Source organism: Eschscholzia californica, unplaced genomic scaffold, assembly GCF_041429995.1.
Source record: "Eschscholzia californica isolate CP2 unplaced genomic scaffold, dmEscCali1.0.p SCAF_6, whole genome shotgun sequence".
NCBI classification, from domain to species: domain Eukaryota; kingdom Viridiplantae; phylum Streptophyta; class Magnoliopsida; order Ranunculales; family Papaveraceae; genus Eschscholzia; species Eschscholzia californica.
In genome coordinates this window covers 38,132,631-38,153,402 of record NW_028238483.1, presented here as the reverse complement: position 1 = coordinate 38,153,402, position 20,772 = coordinate 38,132,631, and the positions used below count along the sequence as shown (strand labels likewise).

Here is a 20,772-nt window from a genome sequence, read left to right as displayed (position 1 = left end):
CTAAGAAAGTGACTTATGCTTATATGCAAAAATAGGGAAGTTGTAAATTATCTTCACGATCATATAATTTTTGCCAAAATTCTCATGGGCTGGATTCACAGACAATACCTAAAACCATGAGAACTAGGCTAAAATTAGTGAGAACAAGCATAGAAAAAGAAAAACTAGGTTTACTTTTTCCCTTTCCCAAAAAACAACCGTTACCTATAATGTGTAATACAACAGAGTGCAGATATTGTAATTGAATACACTAATTTATTTACATTAACAGGTTCATCTATTAACTCAGACATTCTTACACATCTCGAAAACTATTCACAAAAGGTTTAAGCTATCTTAGCACCACTTCTTCAAACAATTTAGTGGCCAAGTTGTAACAAATGCTCAAGTTTTTCGACTCCGAGTTCTTCGAGCAATCTGCAGAAAAACGAAATAAAGGTAAAAACCACAAAAGAACTGCAGATATGGAGAAAAGCTGAGAAGTATAGAGTAAGTCGCAGAAATCGTGACGTGGCTAAGTTGTAGAAGGAACTTACAGCATCCTCTTTCACGTCAATTACTTCGGATGCTGCAGAAACCGCTTTTTGTCCTTTCTTCTGCTCTTTGTTTTCCCCTAAAAGATTACCAACTCATTCATGACATTGAGATCACGGACTCTTCTAATGTAAACTTAATCTAGTATATACCCTTCCCGATGTAAAATGTACATGAAGTCCAAGAGACTGGCAGTTCTAGTTCTTAAGCCTTTTTGGCTTTGGAGCATTGGAGGAATCAGGTATGGACTAACGAGCTGATTTTGTAGTATTCAGACTAGATATTAGTATATAAATATGATGTAAATCTACACTGTAATTCTAATCGCAGAGTTATAAAATCAAGTTCCTTATGATAAAGGGCATTTTTTTCCCCACCGAACAGGTCATGCTAGTTAGGCGTAGCCTAGTCCATAGTTGGCTGACTAAGCTGTGTTACGACTTTCGAGATTAACAAATACTGACATAGTTCGTGATGTTACTAGAAATATCAGGAGTTTAGAACCTTAAAAAAGGAACCATGCAACATTACCTGCTACAGATGGTATTTTTTCACCACTAACATCTCCTTTTCTCTTACTTGATATGTTTGTCTTTTGTAAGTTAGGTTTATCTCCAGCATCATTAACTACCTCAGCAGACCTGATAGAATTCACCCACAGTACAACATGAGTTCAATGTAAAATTTTAACAAATATAGGTCGGACAACACGTGACAAAACAACCAAGCATCGCTTACCCATTGGAAGACTCTGTCCACCGATATAGATCTTGACATTTCCTGCACAATAAAGAAAGAAGAAATCATTTTTGTTTCAAACAAGCAAGGACATAGAGTAGAACAAAATATTATCCGACACAAAACATTACCAGAACACTTTGTCAATTGCTTTTTTTCTTGCAACTGTCCTGGCCCATGATTGACTAAACCAAGGACATGCTTGGTATACCATGAATGTACACTAATATTCAGTCCCCAATTGTTAAAAAAGTTACAAGATCAATCGGGTGAACCGATTTGTTGTCAAACCATATGAGTTTACAAGATCAATTAGGAATAAGTCCTTTAACAACAAACATGAATACTTATGTGGGCCATATGCAACATAAGGTATATATGCGAACACATAACTTGGGTTGTACAACAACATTAACGAGCACCTCGAAGTCTGGAACTACTTTCAAAGAAAGCGGTGGGGAAAGAAAAACAGTTCTTCCCCACATATGCCATAGGCATATAAAGCGCGCATGTTATAAAATGAAATTACTTGCCTTTACTGAGAAGTAATAGCAAACCTAATGTATATCATAAATATATGCCACACATGCCTAATATGCACATCAATCCATGAGTCATACTTGATGCATGCACCTTATAGGATATGATGAGGATCTGAGTACATGCAAGAAAATAATTGTTGGAAATGCAAAATATTTTATGTTTACACTAAGAAGCCAAAAAATGCATATGCAGTATCTAGAAAAGAGATTACTCTCAATTAATATATCTGTATATCCATGTTATCCCCTTAAGGTTACAGATCAAGTCAGTGATAAAGATACGAAACATCCTTTTGGAAAATTAAACAGCAATCCCTAGCCTTGTCAAAAAGGATCCATCAAATTTTTTTTAGGCCTCGTTCTGCAGGGTTTGAACTTTCCTGTGTAAAACTTGCACATGGTTTGCAGACAGGGAACCAAAGCCTAAAAAGATGTTGACATGTCTTCACCATAACCAACACAAAATTGTACTCAATGCAATTTCTTGCGTTTTATTTCTATTCTGGTTTCTCCAGCTGATGGTTCATGACCCACAAAGAGTTTGTCTACAAATCTCCCGAAGAATGTGAGTTTCCAAGTGAGATATTTCTTATAAAAGTATAAGCAATTGTAATAGCATAAAATTATAGAACTGATCTGCAGCACCAAAGCCGATTGAAAAGATTAGGACCTTCAACAACTCACCTAATCTTCGGTCGGAGCTTGCTTCCTTCCTTCGTCAATAAATTGTCCTGTAATAATGCAGCACAAGCTCAAAAAGAATCTAAAGTAAAGGAGTAGAAACCAATGACATAATAAAACAGTGACTCATAATGTCCAACTAAGGCTGCTTTGATGTAATAGGGATAGGAAAATCAGGCATGATTCCCCTTGTTTTTAGGCCCTTGTTTGATCTTAACACGAATGTCCATAATCGACTCAACTGCCCTAACCAACTCGTCTAGTTACAGTCACAGATGATATAGATGGGCCCTAAACAAGCTAGATTATTCAATAAGCAGATAAGAATCTAAGATAACTCTACCCCAGCTCTAAAGAACCTTTAATTACAACCAACTTTAAGTCCGCGTTGAACATTTACTTAAAACACCCACACATGAACAGTAGCCCTAGCCTGGTTTCTTTTCTTAACTATAGAGTCCCACTGCTACATCATGTTAGCTGACAGAGGCATATACAAAACAAAACTGAAATAAGATTTACATAATAGTATAATACTCACCTCCTTCAACAGGGCTTCACTACTTATGATCTCCCAGTTTTCACTTTCCAAGCATAACTCTACAACTTCCCCATCATCACGGGTAATCTTTCAATTGCAACAAAATTTTAAGAAGTTTCAGTTAACCCGGGGCTCAACTAATGGGTGCATGTATAATAAAGTTACCTTTTATGAAGAAGCAACACTCCTAATATGATTAAATAACATGAACTTACTTAAATAACGGAAAATAACCATAAGATCCCATAAAAACAAATGCATTGATTTAGAAGATATGAATGAGACAAAGATCCAAGATTATAAAAATAATTTATAGGTTCAAGTACATGCTGATATGAGTCATATGGCCATATATCGATTCCTGCCAGATTATATCAGTGTTAGCGAAAGACAGAGAAACACCATTTAGGAAAAATATGAAATTGCAACACCTAACACTTAAAGAAGGATTGATCGATAGTTCCATCTGCTTAACCGAAGCAACATTCTGGAACTTTTGAAACAGTGAGCTCAAATAAGTTGAAAAAGAAAAGACAGAAAAACAGTTACTTTCAAATAGTTCAGTACTGTAGTACGAACCTACCCTTCTCGTATTTTCTACTTGTTTACACTAGTTCAAGTGTGTTACAAGCAAAACTATACAGTGGTTCCTGTAATTAACGCATTAAGAATTCGTTTTCCAGAATGGCAGAGACGAGCTCTCTGCAACCTTTATTTTTTTGCTACTTTCACCGTTCAAAGTGCACAGAGATAAATGTCCTTCTATGGATCAGGAGTTGGGACTAAATTGGTAAACCTTGTCTACTATGATAACCGAAATACTAACAATTTGGAAATTAACCCTGCAGAATTCACTGTTTTATCATATTGAACTACATTACAGAAACTTACTTTGTGAGAACTGTTCTGAGAATTGAATTCATCAACAGTGCCTGAACAGAAACTGAAAAGCAGAACAAGAAAAAAGATAATGTAAGACCACAACTGACAAGTAAGTTTTTGAAGTCCACGTCACATTCTTTATCAATCCTCACCAATTATCAATTGGAGACCACAGTTTTATCCGCTTTCCAATTAGCAGCTCAGGTGTATTCCCACTTTCCTGTATATTGCATTAGTTATGTCAGCTCATGCCTCATAGATTATATGAAAACAGTGTAAAAGGGTGGTGTTTGTTTTACAGGCATCTGACGCCAACTCATTTATGCATAGCTAAACTGACTCTGTTTATTACTTTCAGATACAACAACAAACTGCAGACATCGTTATTCTTTCATGTTGGAAAACTTAAATTGAACTGATGAGGCTAAAATTGTGCTTGAAGTAAACATACTGAAGTCTAGTGAAGTCCCTAAGAGAGCCCATCCAACTTGTTTCAATACTTTATTGCATGAATTTTAAAATTTAAAGCGAGTCATCAACAAAAAAAAATTGAATTTGAGATGAAAATCTGACTCAAAGTACAAGCTAGATGATTCTATTTTAGAATCCTAAAATCTTGAAGATCCTGAGCAAGAAAGAGTCAGAGTTGATGCTTTAGAAAGAAAAGAACAACCACCACCTCAATATTGAACTCCATGATTTCGAATTGACTGTAACCACAAACCTTGCAATTATTTTTCAGATCCATACCCGATCCTCCGCAAACTTCAACAGCTGCTGCACTCCTTGTTTTTCTCCTATCAGTGCTTTTTGTAGGAAGGGAGTTTGTTAAATCTATATCAGGGGCAGAAACTTGTGACCGAGAAATGGAAGGCTTTGTAACAACTGATCCACAAGATGATGAAACTTGGAACTTTCCCTGGTCTGCATCAGTAATTTCAGGTGCTCCTTTCCTATGATCTCGCAGTCCCATTGATCTAGAAGTCTGGAGACATACCTCCCCTTTATTTTTATTTGTAGCAGTGACTTGCTCTCTCACATCTTCATTAGGGTCCACTCTGTGCTCGGAGGTTGTTTTCAGTTCTGCTTTCGTCCTGGTTTTTAGAAGATCAACTTGTTTTTGCAGTGGCAACCTCACATGGTGCTTTACCCCAACTAACTGAATATTATCCTCTTGAACCTTTCTACCACGTTTAGCTGGAGGACTAGCTGGCTGAAATAGATACATATGTTGTAACTATAACAGCCCTAAAGGGAGAAATTTGATTTTAGATATAAAAATAGGCAAATGAAAGCAAATAATTGATAGGTTATAACAATGTACCCTCGCCATATGGGATTCAGAGATGGAAATGACTTGCTGGATAAAATTTTCATCAATGAATCTCCCAGTACGGTTTGCCTGTGCAACCCACAGTTAAAATAATAATTTCAGCGTAACAAGCCAGAATCTTTTAAATAAACTATTGAAAAATATCAGATCAACTTACTTCATCAGTTTTGGCATTAACACCATCTCTATAGAAATGCGACGGCAGCAAAACCAGTCCAGGAGTATGAGATGAAGATATGCAATTACTAAGCACTCTTAACATGAGGATGCCAATTTCTGCTAAAATATGTAGCTTCTGAAATAGAAGTAATCCATCTATTAATTTCATAATGTAAAGGTTCAAAAGGTAAAAACCCTGTTTTTAACAATTCACAATACGTACAGGAGTCATACGAGGATCAACAGCATCCTCAGCTTTTCTAACCGCACGAAAGATACTTAGCAAATACGATGAAGCGTCGTCAACAAAATTCTTACTACTATTGACAAACCTAGCATTTAACAGTGCCTGCAAAACCACTAGGAGTGGACTGAAAAAGAAGGCAACATGTTAATATGATACTGGTACCAAGCATGAGCAATGTGATATTCAAAACTGAGATGCAACAACATTGTACAGAAGAAATATACTACCTGCAAAACCTAGCATAAACTTCTTCATCGTGGCAATTTTCAGAAGGAAAATCTAAATCATGAGCAAGAATATGGATCAAGTAGACCAATGTGTATTCTGGGTAGCTCGTCATTGTTCCTCTGCTGTCTTGCATATCAGAAGTCTGGCGGAGCCGAGCTTCCTTGCCGTAGTCGTTAACGAACTCTGATAAATGTCTCAAGGACTAGACCAAATGAACATAATAAATTAACACACAGGACCATGTATTTGTTGAGAACTTCAGAAGGTAAAAAAAGAAATAATGGAATAACAGCGAAGGAGATCATGTACGTCAGCTTGCACATCTTTGAAAGAGTCTGAGGCGCCAAAAGCAAAAGCACAGGCATATCTGATCGGGACAAGGCGGTCCCTCAAGAGCTTGTGTACTTTATCCAGAAATGGTCGACGAACAATAGATGAAGGATCCTGCAACAGAACAAGTGGACATGAATATTATTGGAAATAGTGTAGAATAAGAGCATGGAAGGATCCTAATTATACAGACTCAAAGATGGGAGGTGGAAAAGAGGGTGAAACAAGCCGAGGCCCAGATTTTCAATAATTTATATTTACTACTTCCCCTTACCATTTTACTCGTATTTTATTTATTGACACTTTTAGATTTAAGATAATTATAAGTCGTTCCTTAGCATCTGGGTTTCTTTATTTCTTTAGATTAGGATTAGTTGCTATCTCTGTGTACTTTCGCAATGGTAGGCAGTCCTCTGGGTCCTAGGTGCAAGGACTCACGATCCTAGTCTTTTCCGTTGCTTCTACATAGCCAAAATTTGGCAAGTTGTGTAGGCAAAACAGATATTACTGGATAAAGGAGTTTTTCTCATAGGCTCATAGCAAGCAACTGGTTTGCCATTATTCACCCGAACTATAGTCTATACAAGAGCTTAATCTTCTCTCTTCATCTGCTAAAAATACAGAAATGGAGGAATATGGATTGTGAAGTTAGGCAGGGTGGAATAAGGGAGCACATTTTTTGTGTGCATATGGACTATTGGAAATGGTGGAGAAACTGGTATTTTGTCTCTTTTGTGGTGGGGAGAAGTGGGAAGGGAAGGATGGTTTTTGGTTGCAGATATAATTGGATGAGTTTTCTTCCTGAGAATCTTAAGTGTTGACGATTGCGAACAACCACCACTAATGAACGATTCAAACTAGCCCTTGCGTTCGCAACGTATACCTTCAAACAAGTTATTTATGGAAAACAAACCTTTCAAAACCTAAAACCTATGAATAAAATTTCTGCTTCAGCCAACCCATCTTTTAACTTAGAGCATTCAACCCAATCCAATACCCAAATTTGGATAAATCAGTCTTTTCACTAAACCAGAATCCTATAAGTTACAAACAAGATATACATACAAACACTTACTTTATACCTAGTGAAGTGACTACCAGTATCTGAAAAGTACACGAGTGTCTACACCGAGCACAACAATATATCAAAAGGAGTCTCGATGTTACACAAGAATTACCTCTTTACAACTACACATAATTTATAGCTTATAGCTCATACCTTGGCCTTCCTAATCGCCTGGTGAAAAATTCTGGGCGAAATATGGAAATCCCATCTTCTAGCAAGCCTGAGCACAGCCTTCGCAGAAGCTAACCTGATGTGAGCTTTGTCACTAACACTGCACAACAAGTTCAATAATGCATATAAGCATAATATAGAATGTGAGTTTGTGGACTGATTTGGCTCTATAATGTCTATATTTGCTTGAGTTTTCTTCAAATTTTGTAGTTTATGGACTGAAATGGCTCTTTGATGGCCTACCTTGACATATATATGTAAATTTTGGTTTATAGTTTATTCATGGTTTTTTTTTTGAAAGTTTGAATTAATATATAATCAAAAAGTGGTATAGTACAATGAAAGAGGACAGACTAGCCGCGAGAAATTACATCATTAACTCATCCCACTTAGAGGTAAAGTCATTGAACGACTTTCCTTTTGCCCAACTTGAATTCCTACTCCAATGGTTTATTCATGGATGATATATGAGTTTGTGGACTGATTTGAGTTTTAATAAACTTAATACTGTGTTAATAATAAATGTATTAGATATATTATTATATCTATTGACCGTTAAAATACGTGACACGTTTCAGATTTTCGAGCTTAGAACTAGAGTTCGCACGACCTGACCGCACAGGAGTTTTAACAAAAATTAAAACCTGAAATCAGAGGTTACATGATCTAGAAATTAATACCTCGATACAAGATCATCTGAAACTTTACCCTCAGGGAGTATCTTCAGCAAAATGTCCAACAATTCCTTAATATTGCGCCTAATCTGAGTTCCTTGATGTGGTAGAAAGCTCTTCACAAGTGTTTTTAGCCCATATATCTGCATGGCCGACCATTGAACCAGGATAGAGACCAAGTAAATATTTTAAACATTACATAGAATCATCATCCACAAGAAGTACGGCACCAAAATAAGAGGTTTGTTTTGACTTGGAAGTTGGAACACATCCACATATATTTTTATAACTTATAAAAGTAGGCAAATTAGTTAGGCAAACAAAGAAGGATGACTAAGGAAGAAACTTCACCTTCAATTTGCAAGAAGTGCTGCACTCCGGATCTTCATCAAACATAAACAGCTCATTCAGGGATTGTGCCTAAAAAATATAAATTTTCTATCTCAAGCCATCAAACTTCATCACGTAAAAAAAACACACAAGAACATATAGGTTGAAAGAAGTAGTTCATAGTGTCATCCTGGCAAGCAAAATTACAAAAACTAACTCACATTAGTTTCGTCAAAAATATTTTGGATGATGGATGTAATCTCCTCCTCCTGAGACTCGAAGATAGGTACAGAATATTGTGCAATACAGCCCAGAGACTGTAAAACCGTGGGGACATTTTCTCCAGAACGAAGAGAATCAACTAGTTTCTGAAAATAGAAGACAATAATAGTATAAGCCTTCCATACACAAAAATTTAAGACTACGTCTAAGAATGAAACAAAAATGATGACTTAATAAATCATTAAGAGTATAATATGAGCACAAGAAAATTATAAACAAATGAAATAATACCACACAAAATTTAGTGTACATACTTGCATTTCCTCTTTCCCTTATCGTAAGGCCTTGAAAGAATCGAGAATTACTAGACTTCCTACCAAATTTAGTATAGTATTTAACAACCAAAATTGATTGCGCATAACACATTGTACATAATACATATATATATATATATATGTATGTAGATATATATACAAAATACATTTCCTTTCAGGTTTAAATCAGTGCGACAAAAAATGAAAAAACACGACTAAAAATCATGGTCAAGAAGGTGATTTTAGAGGCTTATGTTAGCAAATCAAATTCCTGATAGACTAGGGATATATTGAGGACAAATCGTGCTCATATAAAAAAATCAAAAGTATCACAGGGGAGTATACTAAATATATGAAACTACAGAAGAATAAGAAGGTAAAAGCCACCAGCATTACCCTAGGTCAGCACAAATATCAACAAGTAACAGACTGAATAACTAGCTGAAAGAAGTGATATAATACCTTGTATAAATCTGAGAGTACCAGTTCGTCAGATGTCCCATTTATTGCAACAATGGACGAAATGGCATATTTTGACTGGACACGAGTTCCCTCCAAACACACCCTTTCCAGTGTAGGATAAATATCTCTAGAAAACAAGCAACCAAAGCAAGTTACGTAATGCACTAATGCATTAAGGATAGAAAGCACACAAAACGATATGAAAGCAATAGTGCGAGAAGCTCAGTTATTATTAAACTATTCAAGCAATACAGAGAATAACACATTTTGACTGCAAAATATATCTCAACCTTGATGGTTACCTGAATTTCCAAAACATTTTCTAATGCTTCTTTGACTCGAAAAAACGGATCAGGTTTCATAGACTTTTTTTTTTGAAACTTTGAATTAATATTAGAAGAAGCGGAAGATACAAAAGGAATAAGAATTGTGACGGAAAACAGTAAAAGGTCCTGGAGAGGTAACCGGGAACCAGAAACCTCTCCAATTACATAGGAGCAACATACCACATACAAGAATTGTGACGGAAAACAGTACAAGGCCCTGGATCAGGTTTCATAGATGGTCCTTCAAAACCCAACAAACTAGAGAACTAGTATAATATTTTGGAAAATGGACATAATGAACAGTTAGGTGATCTACTGGTGCAAATCATTACATAGCAATCCACAGATGTACAATAAAACCACAACAATAAATACGGCATAGAGAGAGGGGAGTTCAGACACAGCAAGTAAACAAGTCCCAAATCAAGAAAATAGAAGTAGAGTGGTTGATTTACCCGTTCAGAATAGAAAGGGGAACTACTAACACAATTTTGGCACAACTCATTATATTCATTTTTCATAGATGACCTTTGAGAGTCAACAGACTAGGGAACACCAGACACGGACAATATTTTGGAGATGGATGCTGTGAAAAGTTAGGTGACTACTGGTCTGATCATTACACACCAACACAGTGGATGTGCAATCGAACACACATTAACAAGTACGACATAAAGAGAGGGAAGTTCAACGAAGTATCTTAGACACTTTTCCGGAGTTATGAATCAAACAGGAGGCAATATGTACCTCAGTTTGATGGAAATATGAGGACCTGCTTTTGCCAAAATTTGAAGCAGCTTTTCATGAACTGAGTTGTTGTCTTCCAGTAAAAGCTTCATTAGCTGCTCTTCAGATCCTCTAAGCAATGATGGATACACGCTCGAAACAGTCTAGTTCAAGAAGACAGATGAAGTAAATAGCAGATCAACTTAAAACTGGTTTTAACTTATCTTATGAAATGTTATTTTGTTTGAAGATATCTCACAAATTTCCCATATTAAAAAAATTGGTGACTTATTGGCAAAGGAGGCTAACAGCACAAGTCAATTTTGAAGCAATGACAAATTGTTAAAGAAGAGTCATTTGTGTTAGGAATACAAAGTTGTTGCATAAAACTGTACACCAATGAATGGCATCCACAGACTAGAAAAAATTGCTTCAAGCACGAATTAGAACATCTACGTAATCATAAAGCAATTTTCTTACCGATAGGAGATTGAGGGACGATGCATTTGTATCCTTACTTCCAACCTTTTTCATGGAAAGATCTGATAGAATATAATGCACATGTTCTGAGCTGAAAATATTAAATGAGCATTTTGCAGAGAGTGTTCTCAAAAATTCGAAGAGTGGATGTTTCTTGCCGATTCTCTTTAGAAAACTATCCTGAAGAAACAAATAAAAGGGTTAGTAGAAATTTGAGCACGTAAAAGTAACTATTGATAAGCAAAACAGAGAAAAGAGTTGACAAAAATAGCATAGAAATTTGAGCACGTAAAAGTAACTATTGATAAGCAAAACAGAGAAAAGAGTTGACAAAAATAGCATAATTGCATTTTTGGATGCCTTCACAGTAAAAGGTAAAGATAATCATAATCTAATCTCTCTGCCTACAGAAGTAATGTACGGCCTCTTCACATGTACGTATGAGATTGCTTGCAATTGAGAATGAAAATGCATTAAGATATAGAAAATTTAAAGATATAAGATGTATTAGTTTGAGCGAAGTGATGAGAACCAAAGAGAGGAGTTCAAGCCCGTCAAACCAAATAGACTAGAGGACCTAGGTGCAGCTCGTTCAACAAGCAGCAAACCGACCCGATTGAAAACCCAAAGTTTTTTCTTTCTAATTAAAACTATTTCCTTTTTTGTGTTGATATGTTGTAAGGATCAGTCTTTTAAAACTCGGTAGATGCATACGCCTCAAGGCGCGCCTCGAGGTGAGGCAGTCTGTTTTCGCCTCGAGGCGTACACATCTACAGAAAAAAAAACTTACACGCATTGTTTGAGTTTATACAACATAAGATGTATCAACATTTAACTTGTTTTTCAAGCAGTCAAGTCTCTATATTATTGTCGTAAAGTGAAAAACATCATACTATTTTAATTTTGTACATAAATGTGGTGTTATTTATTTTTCTAAAGAATTAGTGCGCGCCTGCGCATCGAGGCATCCGCCTCAACGCGGCGCTTCACATTTTTGGAGTAAAAGAGGCACAGAAACATTTTTAAAACATTCTTAAGGATGGTGTTTTCCAGATTATAGACTTCCCAATTGTGAGTCAAAACCTTAATTAGAAGTACTAGAGAGTTACATGATTTCCCTACTAATAGAACCTAAAGGATTGAGTCACAAATAGATCTTTTGGTAGAGTTTTGATTCTTTCGAAGAAATTTTGAATTTAATTAACATGTAATATGGTTTAATTAGTTCTAGTTGGAAAAGTAAACATTATTATCACGCAAGGACCTCCGTATAAAGCTTTCACGTCTGACCCTTAAGTGGCGGAAACTTTCTTAGAATGTTTGGTACACTGATAAATAATAAGTGTCGAGTAACGAATGCCCCCTAGTTCAAGTCAATTCACATGTTTAGCCCCCAATTCGGTTTGAAATACTGTATTGCCCCAATACCTCAAATGTTCCATCCGCGGACGTAAGTTACCTATTACATTTTCCTCTCATGTACATGGTTCTTTTTCTTCCTTTTAACTTTTTCTCCAACAAAATTACATATTGCTCCACCAGGAGCTCTAAGTTTCTGCTCGGAGCAGTAGAGACCACTTATGGAGGTCGCCTACGAAATCGAAATTACAAATATACGTTATGCTGGATTGAAGAAGCAAGCACCTGCATTTATGACGCACACCCCCCCCCCCCCCCCCCCCCCCCCCTCCCCCCCCATCCCCACCCCCCCACCATTTATTTTTATTTCTTTTTCAGGAATTCATGTTCCTAAACAGAGCAACCGCTGCACCGAGTCAAAGCAGTACAATAGAAAAATTGGAACTCATTAATGCAAGGCAATCAGTCAGTGATCTTGAGAGAGGAGAAAGAAGAGAAACAAATAACTAAAAAAGAAAGTGGGAGAGGAAAGATATCAACAAGTCTCCTAGACAGGAAAAAAAAAAGGTGGGAGAGGAGAAACTTGGTTGCCGTTATTGTTTACCAATAAGGACTTCGGAACTAGACATGTGAGTTGGCCTAAATCCCTAAACTACGGCACATTTGGCAACCGAGGCAAATAATATATTTGAACTCATGAATAAGATAGAGATATTATAATCTAAAAGTTTCGTAGACTTACGGTCACAAATGTTGATAAAAGTACAAGATAACTTACTCTTACGTTGTGGGAAGTTATAGAATCTGTTTGCACATCCAACATTTGTAACAAATCCTTAAAGATGTTATTGTCTTTCATTTGGTTCAACTTTTGAAAGCACTCTTCTGCTTTTGAAGGATCAGCAAAAGACGCTGACATCTTCCCAAAGGAACCATTGGTTCTCTTCTGCACATCTTCTACACTATTATCCTGCATTAACACTTCAAGATTCAATTAGAAAATATAAATTTTTGTGTTAGTCCAGGCGAGCGTTATGCTATTCAAAAAAACATATACCAAAAAAATATAAGATACAGAGAATCAGATACCAAGAATCATTCTAATCGATCAATACAACTACAAACGGCTAAGATAGTATTAACACAATTCAACTTCCTCTGATAGCCAAAAATGGATCAGATGTGTGCCTCAGCCCTCGAGCTATCAATACAGTAATACACTCAAAATTAATATTTCATTTAAATCCTTTTACTGGGTGACAACCCTCTACTAGGCCAAATAAAATTGGCAAAACATTATCAAACAAAGTTAGAAAGATCAACTCCATTACAACACTTTTCAGATTCATCCCATCTCTTTTTGGTTGAACATTTACCCTGCTAGTGCTAGTGTAGTTCAATGTCATAGACTCGTAGTTAAATTGGGCCGAAGACTCAATTTTTAACTTTTTTTAAGTTAAAAAGACAAGTTACATTTTTTTTGGTAATAAACCCAAAATTTGTAATTTTTTGTTAAAAACCTAAATATTTGTATTTTGTTTGGCTAAAAACCCAATCTTTTTTGCGAAGTTGTTGCATGGTCTTGCAAAGGTGCCGCAAGGTGTTGCAAAGCTAGTACAAGGGGTTGCAAAGCTGTCGCGAGGTGTTGCAAAACTATTACAAGGGGTTGCAAAGTTGTCGCAAGGTGTTGCAATGCTATTGCAAGGTGTTGCAAATTAAAAAAGTACCTAGGGAGTTGAAGAGTAAAACAAATTGACTGATCATTTTTCACCAAAACAAAAAATTTATAGGGAGTTTTGACCAAATTTATGATCACTTTGAAATTCGTAGTACTAAATTTCGTTATGGTTTTTCTTATGAACTAGCCAAAATTTGTTATGATGAAAGGCATGTGAAGAGTACTCATCTATTCGGCTCTTGTGCAAGTCTACATCTAAATCCTAATAACTGACAAGACTTCATTGTGAACTCCTTGAAACACCCCCATTTTAGACCTCGCTTAGGCTACATCTATGCAGTACGACTCGTCCGAGTCAGCCGAGTGACTCAAGAGTGACTCGGGACTCGGCAGTACACCGAGCCGAGTCCCACCGAGTCAGCCGAGTCTAGGGTTAGCCCGAGTGACTCGGCTGACTCGGACCTGACTCGGCTGACTCGGTAGAGATTGTATTTCTATTTATTTTTATAGCAAGTCTACTAGTTTTTTTATTCTAGTTCTTAGTTATTACTATTAGAGTATGAGTCTACTAGAGTGATTATTTAGTTCTACTTGTTCCTAACTCTACTAGTAATTTAATTTTGAAGTTTGTACTTGATTTTATCAAGTATTATCATGTTATTATTTTATATACATACACTACTAACAACTTCATAATATTCAGAGTGACTCGGCCGAGTGACTCGGCTGACTCGGTCGAGTGACTCGGCTGACTCGGTCGAGTGACTCGGCTGACTCGGTCGAGTGACTCGGCTGACTCGGCCCTTGGCCGAGCCGAGTCCGAGTCGTACTGCTTAGCGCTATATTGATCTTAAACCCACTTTTTGGCTTTAGATTGGAGATACCGAGTTAGTCTTTGTCAGGATAGTCTCATCTATAAGTACATTATCCTAGCAACCCAATCATTTTAAAACTTTTAGAATGACGTGAAATTTCCATGAGGTATGCGGTGAAAAGATCACCCTCACTGTATTTTTTTTATCTTTGTGTATGCAGGGGTGGGGGAGGTGGGTGCTCAACAAGTGGTGCAACAAGCTCATCTTACGAGTGCTTGAACCCATTGCTCAACCACCGAGTCAGATGATCACTGATGGTCATCCAAATTGATTAAACTTAGCCGAGTCATATACAACTAGTCCAAGTAAGTGTTAGTCATGATTCTCAGGTTATTCACGTTGTGGTCGTTAATCTTCAAGCTTAGCCAATTAAGTCAAATCAGAATCAGTCAATCTTGAAGCCACACTAGGATTGAAGTCCAACTTGGATGGATCAAATGACATCTTCAAGAGTTCAATGAGAATTTTTTCGAACTTGTGGTGCCTGGAATTGGAGCAAATGTCTAAGTTTTCAGCTAGACATTGATTAAAATGATATAGAAGATACATTTTACAATTTCTAATATGTATAAATGATATGCACCGCTAAAAGTATATGACAACTGACAAGAATAAAAGAGAAGATTGCACAGCATATTATGTTCTTCTCTACAATATCTTTATTTTCTTTAGGGTGTTCTAATCATTAAAAGCAAATATCATCCCTTATTATCTTCAAGAGCCTCCCTTCTCTTTCCAGTTTCAGTTAAAATCTACTGTAGTACTACCTAACATTTATAATAAATATCATGTTGTTCTAATATGATATACCATACCTTTCCTTTTTTTCGGAAATCCAAATAAGCCTGCATCTCTGTCTGCAACCTGAGGAGAACCACATTACATGACGAAATAGCTATTTCACAACCGCCAAGTATATAAGCTATTCAGTACCCATTACCTGCATTTCTGAGACAAGATGGAGTTTATAGCCTTCACATGAGCGAAAGAAAATAATGAGAACAAAAAGATCCAATGTGTTGTTCTCTCTTTCACAGAGAGATTGGCTGGAAAAAGATCCTCAGCAAGCACAAGTTCCATATTATGGGGCCTGTAAAAGTGGCAAGAAATTTGATAAAGTCCGAGTATAAAGATTCATTATGGACGACCAATAATAAGGTTTCAATAACCGGACCTGAACTCCTTACAATCTTTATCGTAGCAGAGCATCAAAATTTTACACGGAATCTGCTCAAAGTGGTCAGTAAGTGTCACAAGACCCTCGGAACACTTAATGCAATAAAACCGATAAAGCTCCAGCAACTTTTGCATAGCATTTTTCCTCACAGAAACCTGAGGAGAATTAGGAAAACATTATATTAGGTGGAATTCGTACAATCTAAGTATCTAACACATTTTATCAAGCAAAACTGACCCTCCTGTCTCGCAGACGTTCTGTAACCCGCAATATCAATTCAGGTGCAATGGATTTCAGGTTGGACTTGGCCAAATCACAAAGGGAAACCACGGCCTGCATTCTCACTTTATCATCAATATCCAATAGTCTTTCTTTAAGTACAGCTGCAGAAAATGACAAGGTTCAGCAACATACAAAACTGTAAGTTAGACTGACAAGATAGCAAATGTCCAACTAAATTAAAGTTTTAATGTTCAATAACTTACTAAGAACTTTATGTGACTCAGGCCCAGAAGGATTGGACATGTAGCAAGTTTTCGCGCACTGTAAAGCACTAACTCTAACATCAGCAGACTTGTCCGAGAACCTTTTCAAAAACTCCTCAAAAAGTTGGCGATATTCGCGTGCAACCTGTTGTCCGGGTAAAGCAAATAGCTTTCCCAGTAAATTAACAGCTTTTATTCGGACATCTACCTGATCAGTCTGCAAACAGAATCAAAAGTTACTACATAGTCTTAAAAAGTACTAAAGCTGAAAGATTAAAAATAAGATTGTGGAAGAACCAAGCCAAATACACAGCATATTTTGTGCCCGATAAACCAGAGATGGGCAACAATACCAGTAATTCTTCTGTCAAGTTCGGAATAACAGGAAGAAGCAATTGTGGAGCAAACTGGAAAAGTTTAAGAACAATTTCATGGTAATCTTCTTTAAGTTCGCTCTCTACAGAATCTCTATCAAAGATACAAGATGCTAAAAATCCATGAACGAGAGGCTCCAGCTTTTCAGAGCATTGCTGAATGACAGAAACAGCTAGCCTAGTTGAAGCAGATGATGCAGCCTGCAGAGAAAAGGGCTCAGTTTTTTGCATGTAGCAAGAGGACTGGAACACCTGACTAGAACACTGAACATATATTCAATTATAACTTCAGGAAAAAAAAAAAAGTATTTCAATTTTCTGTTCTTCTCTCTTAGAAAATATTTTGATTCTCAAATATTAGAGGTAAAAGAGGTCACAAAAACTCTATAACCTAGAAAAACGGGTACCTTTTCAGACAGTAGATTCTGCAATATCACATCCAATAGAGGTTGAGAAACCTTCTCCTCTAGAATAAGAGTCATAATAGACAGCATAGACTGAAACAAGCTTTCTTGATGATGTTCTCTGTACAATACGTTTATATTACAATTAGTAAAATATCTCAATAATATCTATATGGGAAGGCAAAAAGATGGTCGTCACATTACTGACCAGTTGAGTAGTTAGTAGAAACTAGAAAGAACAAGCTACAAACAACAAGAAAGGCCAACGGAAAAAATTCCGCAAACAAACCACTTTATCTTAATCCCACGTTTTTTAGATGCAATAAAAATGCATTAACTTGGGGCTCTAACAGGGAGTGAGCGCATGCCCAAGAATGCCCTTCTCAAGCTATAACTGGATACTTCAACCCATGAACTCCCTAGAGCTCCATCTCTGATCCCATGGTGACAAAAAATTTATCCATTGCCCCAGATTGTTTAACAATGTGTAACAATGTAAATTACCATAGTCTGCATGACTAGTAAAGACGGCAAAATTGAGACCACTACAACTACTATTATTTTCTTTCCATTGGAAGAGGAAGTCTGAGAAAGTTCTTAAAGAGGCGAGGCTGACAAAATAGTATATACTGGGATATCTTGCTCATGTTTTTCTAACAACATTTTCTGGAACGCCTGCACTAACCTAATTCAGAAAGCAAGAGTTTGATGCAGCCCTCAGTAAAGAACTCCATTCGTTACCTCCTCGACCTTCAAATTAGTTACTAACCTCGCCCCTCAAAATTTGACATTGAATAAAAGGATGTACACTCTCTATAGTAATGCTTAACTATAGGGTTGGAGCAGATTCTAATCTGGTAGTAAAAAGAAAAAAAACGACTATGCTTGCATAGCTTCCCAAGATATATAGAAACCCATATATGACTTGTATTTAGCCCATACATTAAATTTTTCAACTGAGCAACTCACAAGCAAGCAAAAAACTCATACAGGGCAACTGACTTAGTACAACCAAATATTCAATGTTATGTATGTGTTGTTTCTTCTTTTTCCCTTCTCATTTTCCCCTTTTTTCTCTTTTTTTTTAATAATATAACATGGGAAGAAAGCATGAACAATTCAAATTATTCAATATATAATATTTCATGGAGAGTGTTCAATCCTCATTCCTCGGTTCTAGAAGCAGTAATGTACCTGACAACAGAAAAAAAGACGGTGAACATTTCCTCAACTAGATCTTCGCAGCCGATGTCAAGCATAAGCAAACAACATTTGAGACGAGCAACAGTCTCCAATATTTTAGCCCTCCTTGTGAAATAAGGGCTTGCATTATCAGCTAGCTCCGCAAACATACTGACAATTAGCTTAAATATGTCCTGCAAAGGAGAAAGATTAAGGTATATATACGTGTTTAGACAACGGGGCACGGGTGCTGAATCAGAAATATCAACTAGGAAACATATTACCCTTAAGACTTCGTCACTGAATGGTGGATCGGGTGCCAGAACCCGGATTATTTGACAGATACAGCTGGCTACCAAAACCCTGACATCTTTATCTTTGTGAAGAAGCAGGTTATGCCGAACAAGAGAATCGCTTAATGGTTCTATTGCAGAGTTTAGCGATGAAGACTGACCTAACGCCAGAAAAGCATCTTCAGCTTTCTACATAGGAAGTCGAAAAAGATTGAGCAATAACTAACCTTAAGCATCAATATTTAAGAAGATCGTAGAAGTATCAAACAAACAAAACAAACTCGTGGTATAGTTGAACTAACAGAAAATAATTCAACTGAAACTGTGGAGTGTATATGTTGGTGTAAGCAATTAGTCACAAGAATCACAACTCACAACTACCTGGCTAGCTGCCTAATGTGTATAAATACACATGGATTAGTTTACATAGAACCCCGAGTATCAACTTTTCTTAAGAATGATATTAAAATTCACATGCCTATAGCCTACCCGTGAACAGATCCAACTGCTTTCCTTTGTCACTCACATATTTGATTTGGTATTATGGTTTAGTATAGTAATGAATATACCAAATTATGAGGTTATCTAACTATATGTTTATATGAACATGATCCATCATCCATAGATAGAATTCGCCAATTGTCCCTATTATGAGGTTTTGCATTTTTGGATAGAAACGAAAATTATGTAAATGCACACTGTAGCTCATTAGTGAATTTTATTGAACAAACAAGATAGCAAGTACGAAAAAGGAGAAACCCATGGCTGTAACAATAAAAGGAACTCCGTATTATCATAATATATAAATTAGCAAACCGAATTATCCAATCCGAGATGCTGTGTAGTAGAGAATGATTTGTATTAAAAATAAAATGCATCTGAATGGGAGGGGACAAAAAACTGGAACCCATCTGTACTGAGGGAAGACGAGTTTTATAGCATGAAAGCGGATAAAATGAAGATTAACAAGAGCTTCGAAAAGATGAATATCAGATGGGCAATGTGGGTAGCTTGATCTTCAACGAGAGAAAGATAAACTGCATCTTTACAAGGACTGGGGTAAACTCAACGACAGTATTTACCCTTAACTAGAAAGAAACCAGTATCATCTCAAGTAGGAATTAGCTATATCAATCCAAACCACAAGAGAGGTTTGTGTGTGTGTGAGAGAGAGAAAGAGAGAGAGAGATGAACTACTGAAGAGTAAAAATACTTGTACTTAAAATTGTATTAAAATTAGTAGTTTAATGAAGCAAACTGAGATTAAAATCTGGAAGAACTATACTAGAGGTTTTTCATCAATAAAACATAGGAGATGAGTCTAACAAATAATCAGTAAGTAAATGAGTAAAGAGATTGAGGATTTGGTTACTCTGAGCAATTTGACAAGAGAATCCTTGTTGAGACGTGTTTGTTGAGAGAGACTCTTCCCAACATCACGTATAACTTCTGCTGCAGCAGTTTCTGCTGCCATTAAATCTTAGGGTTTTAATAATTCAGTAAACAGATTTGATTTTGTTTTCCACAAACTTGATCAAAGAAGTCACTCTTCCCGTCTGGAGTCTCTTTTAACTTTGGAGAAAGAGAAAACGTTTAACAAGGTGGAAAATATAAGAAAGATCGAGAGCACACAAGGGAAGGCGCACCAAAGGGACTATCTGTGTCTGAGTCGTCTAAATCTGAGTCTGAGTCGTCTGAGTCGTCTAAATCTGAGTCTGAGTCGTCTGAGTCTGTCATCCGAGTCTGAGTCATCTGAGTCTGTCATCCGAATCTGAGTCATCTGAATCTGAGTGGTTTAGGTCTTAATCACCTGAAATTATTTGTATACTTAATAGTTTGTTTGTTTAACTATAAACAATTTGGTAAGTAATGAGATAAGATCTTTTGTAACATGTCTATTACCATTTTTCATTTCCCAATTATGTTCAATATCTCTTATCTTTCCTTTCAGTAAAAAAA

At 36.5% G+C, this 20,772-nt stretch overlaps 1 protein-coding gene across 4 annotated transcripts; it reads right to left on the bottom strand.

Moving 5' to 3' along the window:
• Positions 1 to 152: 152 nt before the first annotated feature.
• LOC147534526 (ARM repeat superfamily protein) lies at positions 153 to 20,643 on the bottom strand. Of its 4 annotated transcripts, none has more exons than XR_015228313.1 (32): positions 20,186 to 20,445; positions 18,805 to 19,002; positions 18,533 to 18,714; positions 17,342 to 17,459; positions 16,914 to 17,135; positions 16,561 to 16,777; positions 16,313 to 16,458; positions 16,073 to 16,230; positions 15,839 to 15,988; positions 15,714 to 15,762; positions 13,124 to 13,315; positions 10,987 to 11,166; positions 10,528 to 10,670; positions 9,455 to 9,581; positions 8,678 to 8,824; positions 8,478 to 8,546; positions 8,133 to 8,269; positions 7,435 to 7,552; positions 6,195 to 6,329; positions 5,885 to 6,087; positions 5,634 to 5,781; positions 5,409 to 5,546; positions 5,243 to 5,320; positions 4,669 to 5,131; positions 4,071 to 4,138; positions 3,928 to 3,979; positions 3,037 to 3,123; positions 2,499 to 2,545; positions 1,273 to 1,314; positions 1,066 to 1,175; positions 537 to 613; positions 153 to 417 (listed from the first exon to the last, which is right to left on the bottom strand). XR_015228313.1 is itself a non-coding variant. In XM_086650692.1 (32 exons), exons 1-32 carry the CDS (start codon positions 20,285 to 20,287, stop codon positions 385 to 387), a joined length of 4,362 nt encoding a protein of 1,453 aa, XP_086506818.1. In that variant the 5' UTR covers positions 20,288 to 20,643; the 3' UTR covers positions 153 to 384. The 4 variants fall into 4 exon arrangements, 2 of the variants coding, with proteins under 2 accessions (XP_086506818.1, XP_086506819.1); XR_015228314.1 differs by having other exon boundaries at positions 7,435 to 7,528; positions 20,186 to 20,443; XM_086650692.1 differs by having other exon boundaries at positions 4,643 to 5,131; positions 20,186 to 20,643.
• Positions 20,644 to 20,772: the final 129 nt, after the last annotated feature.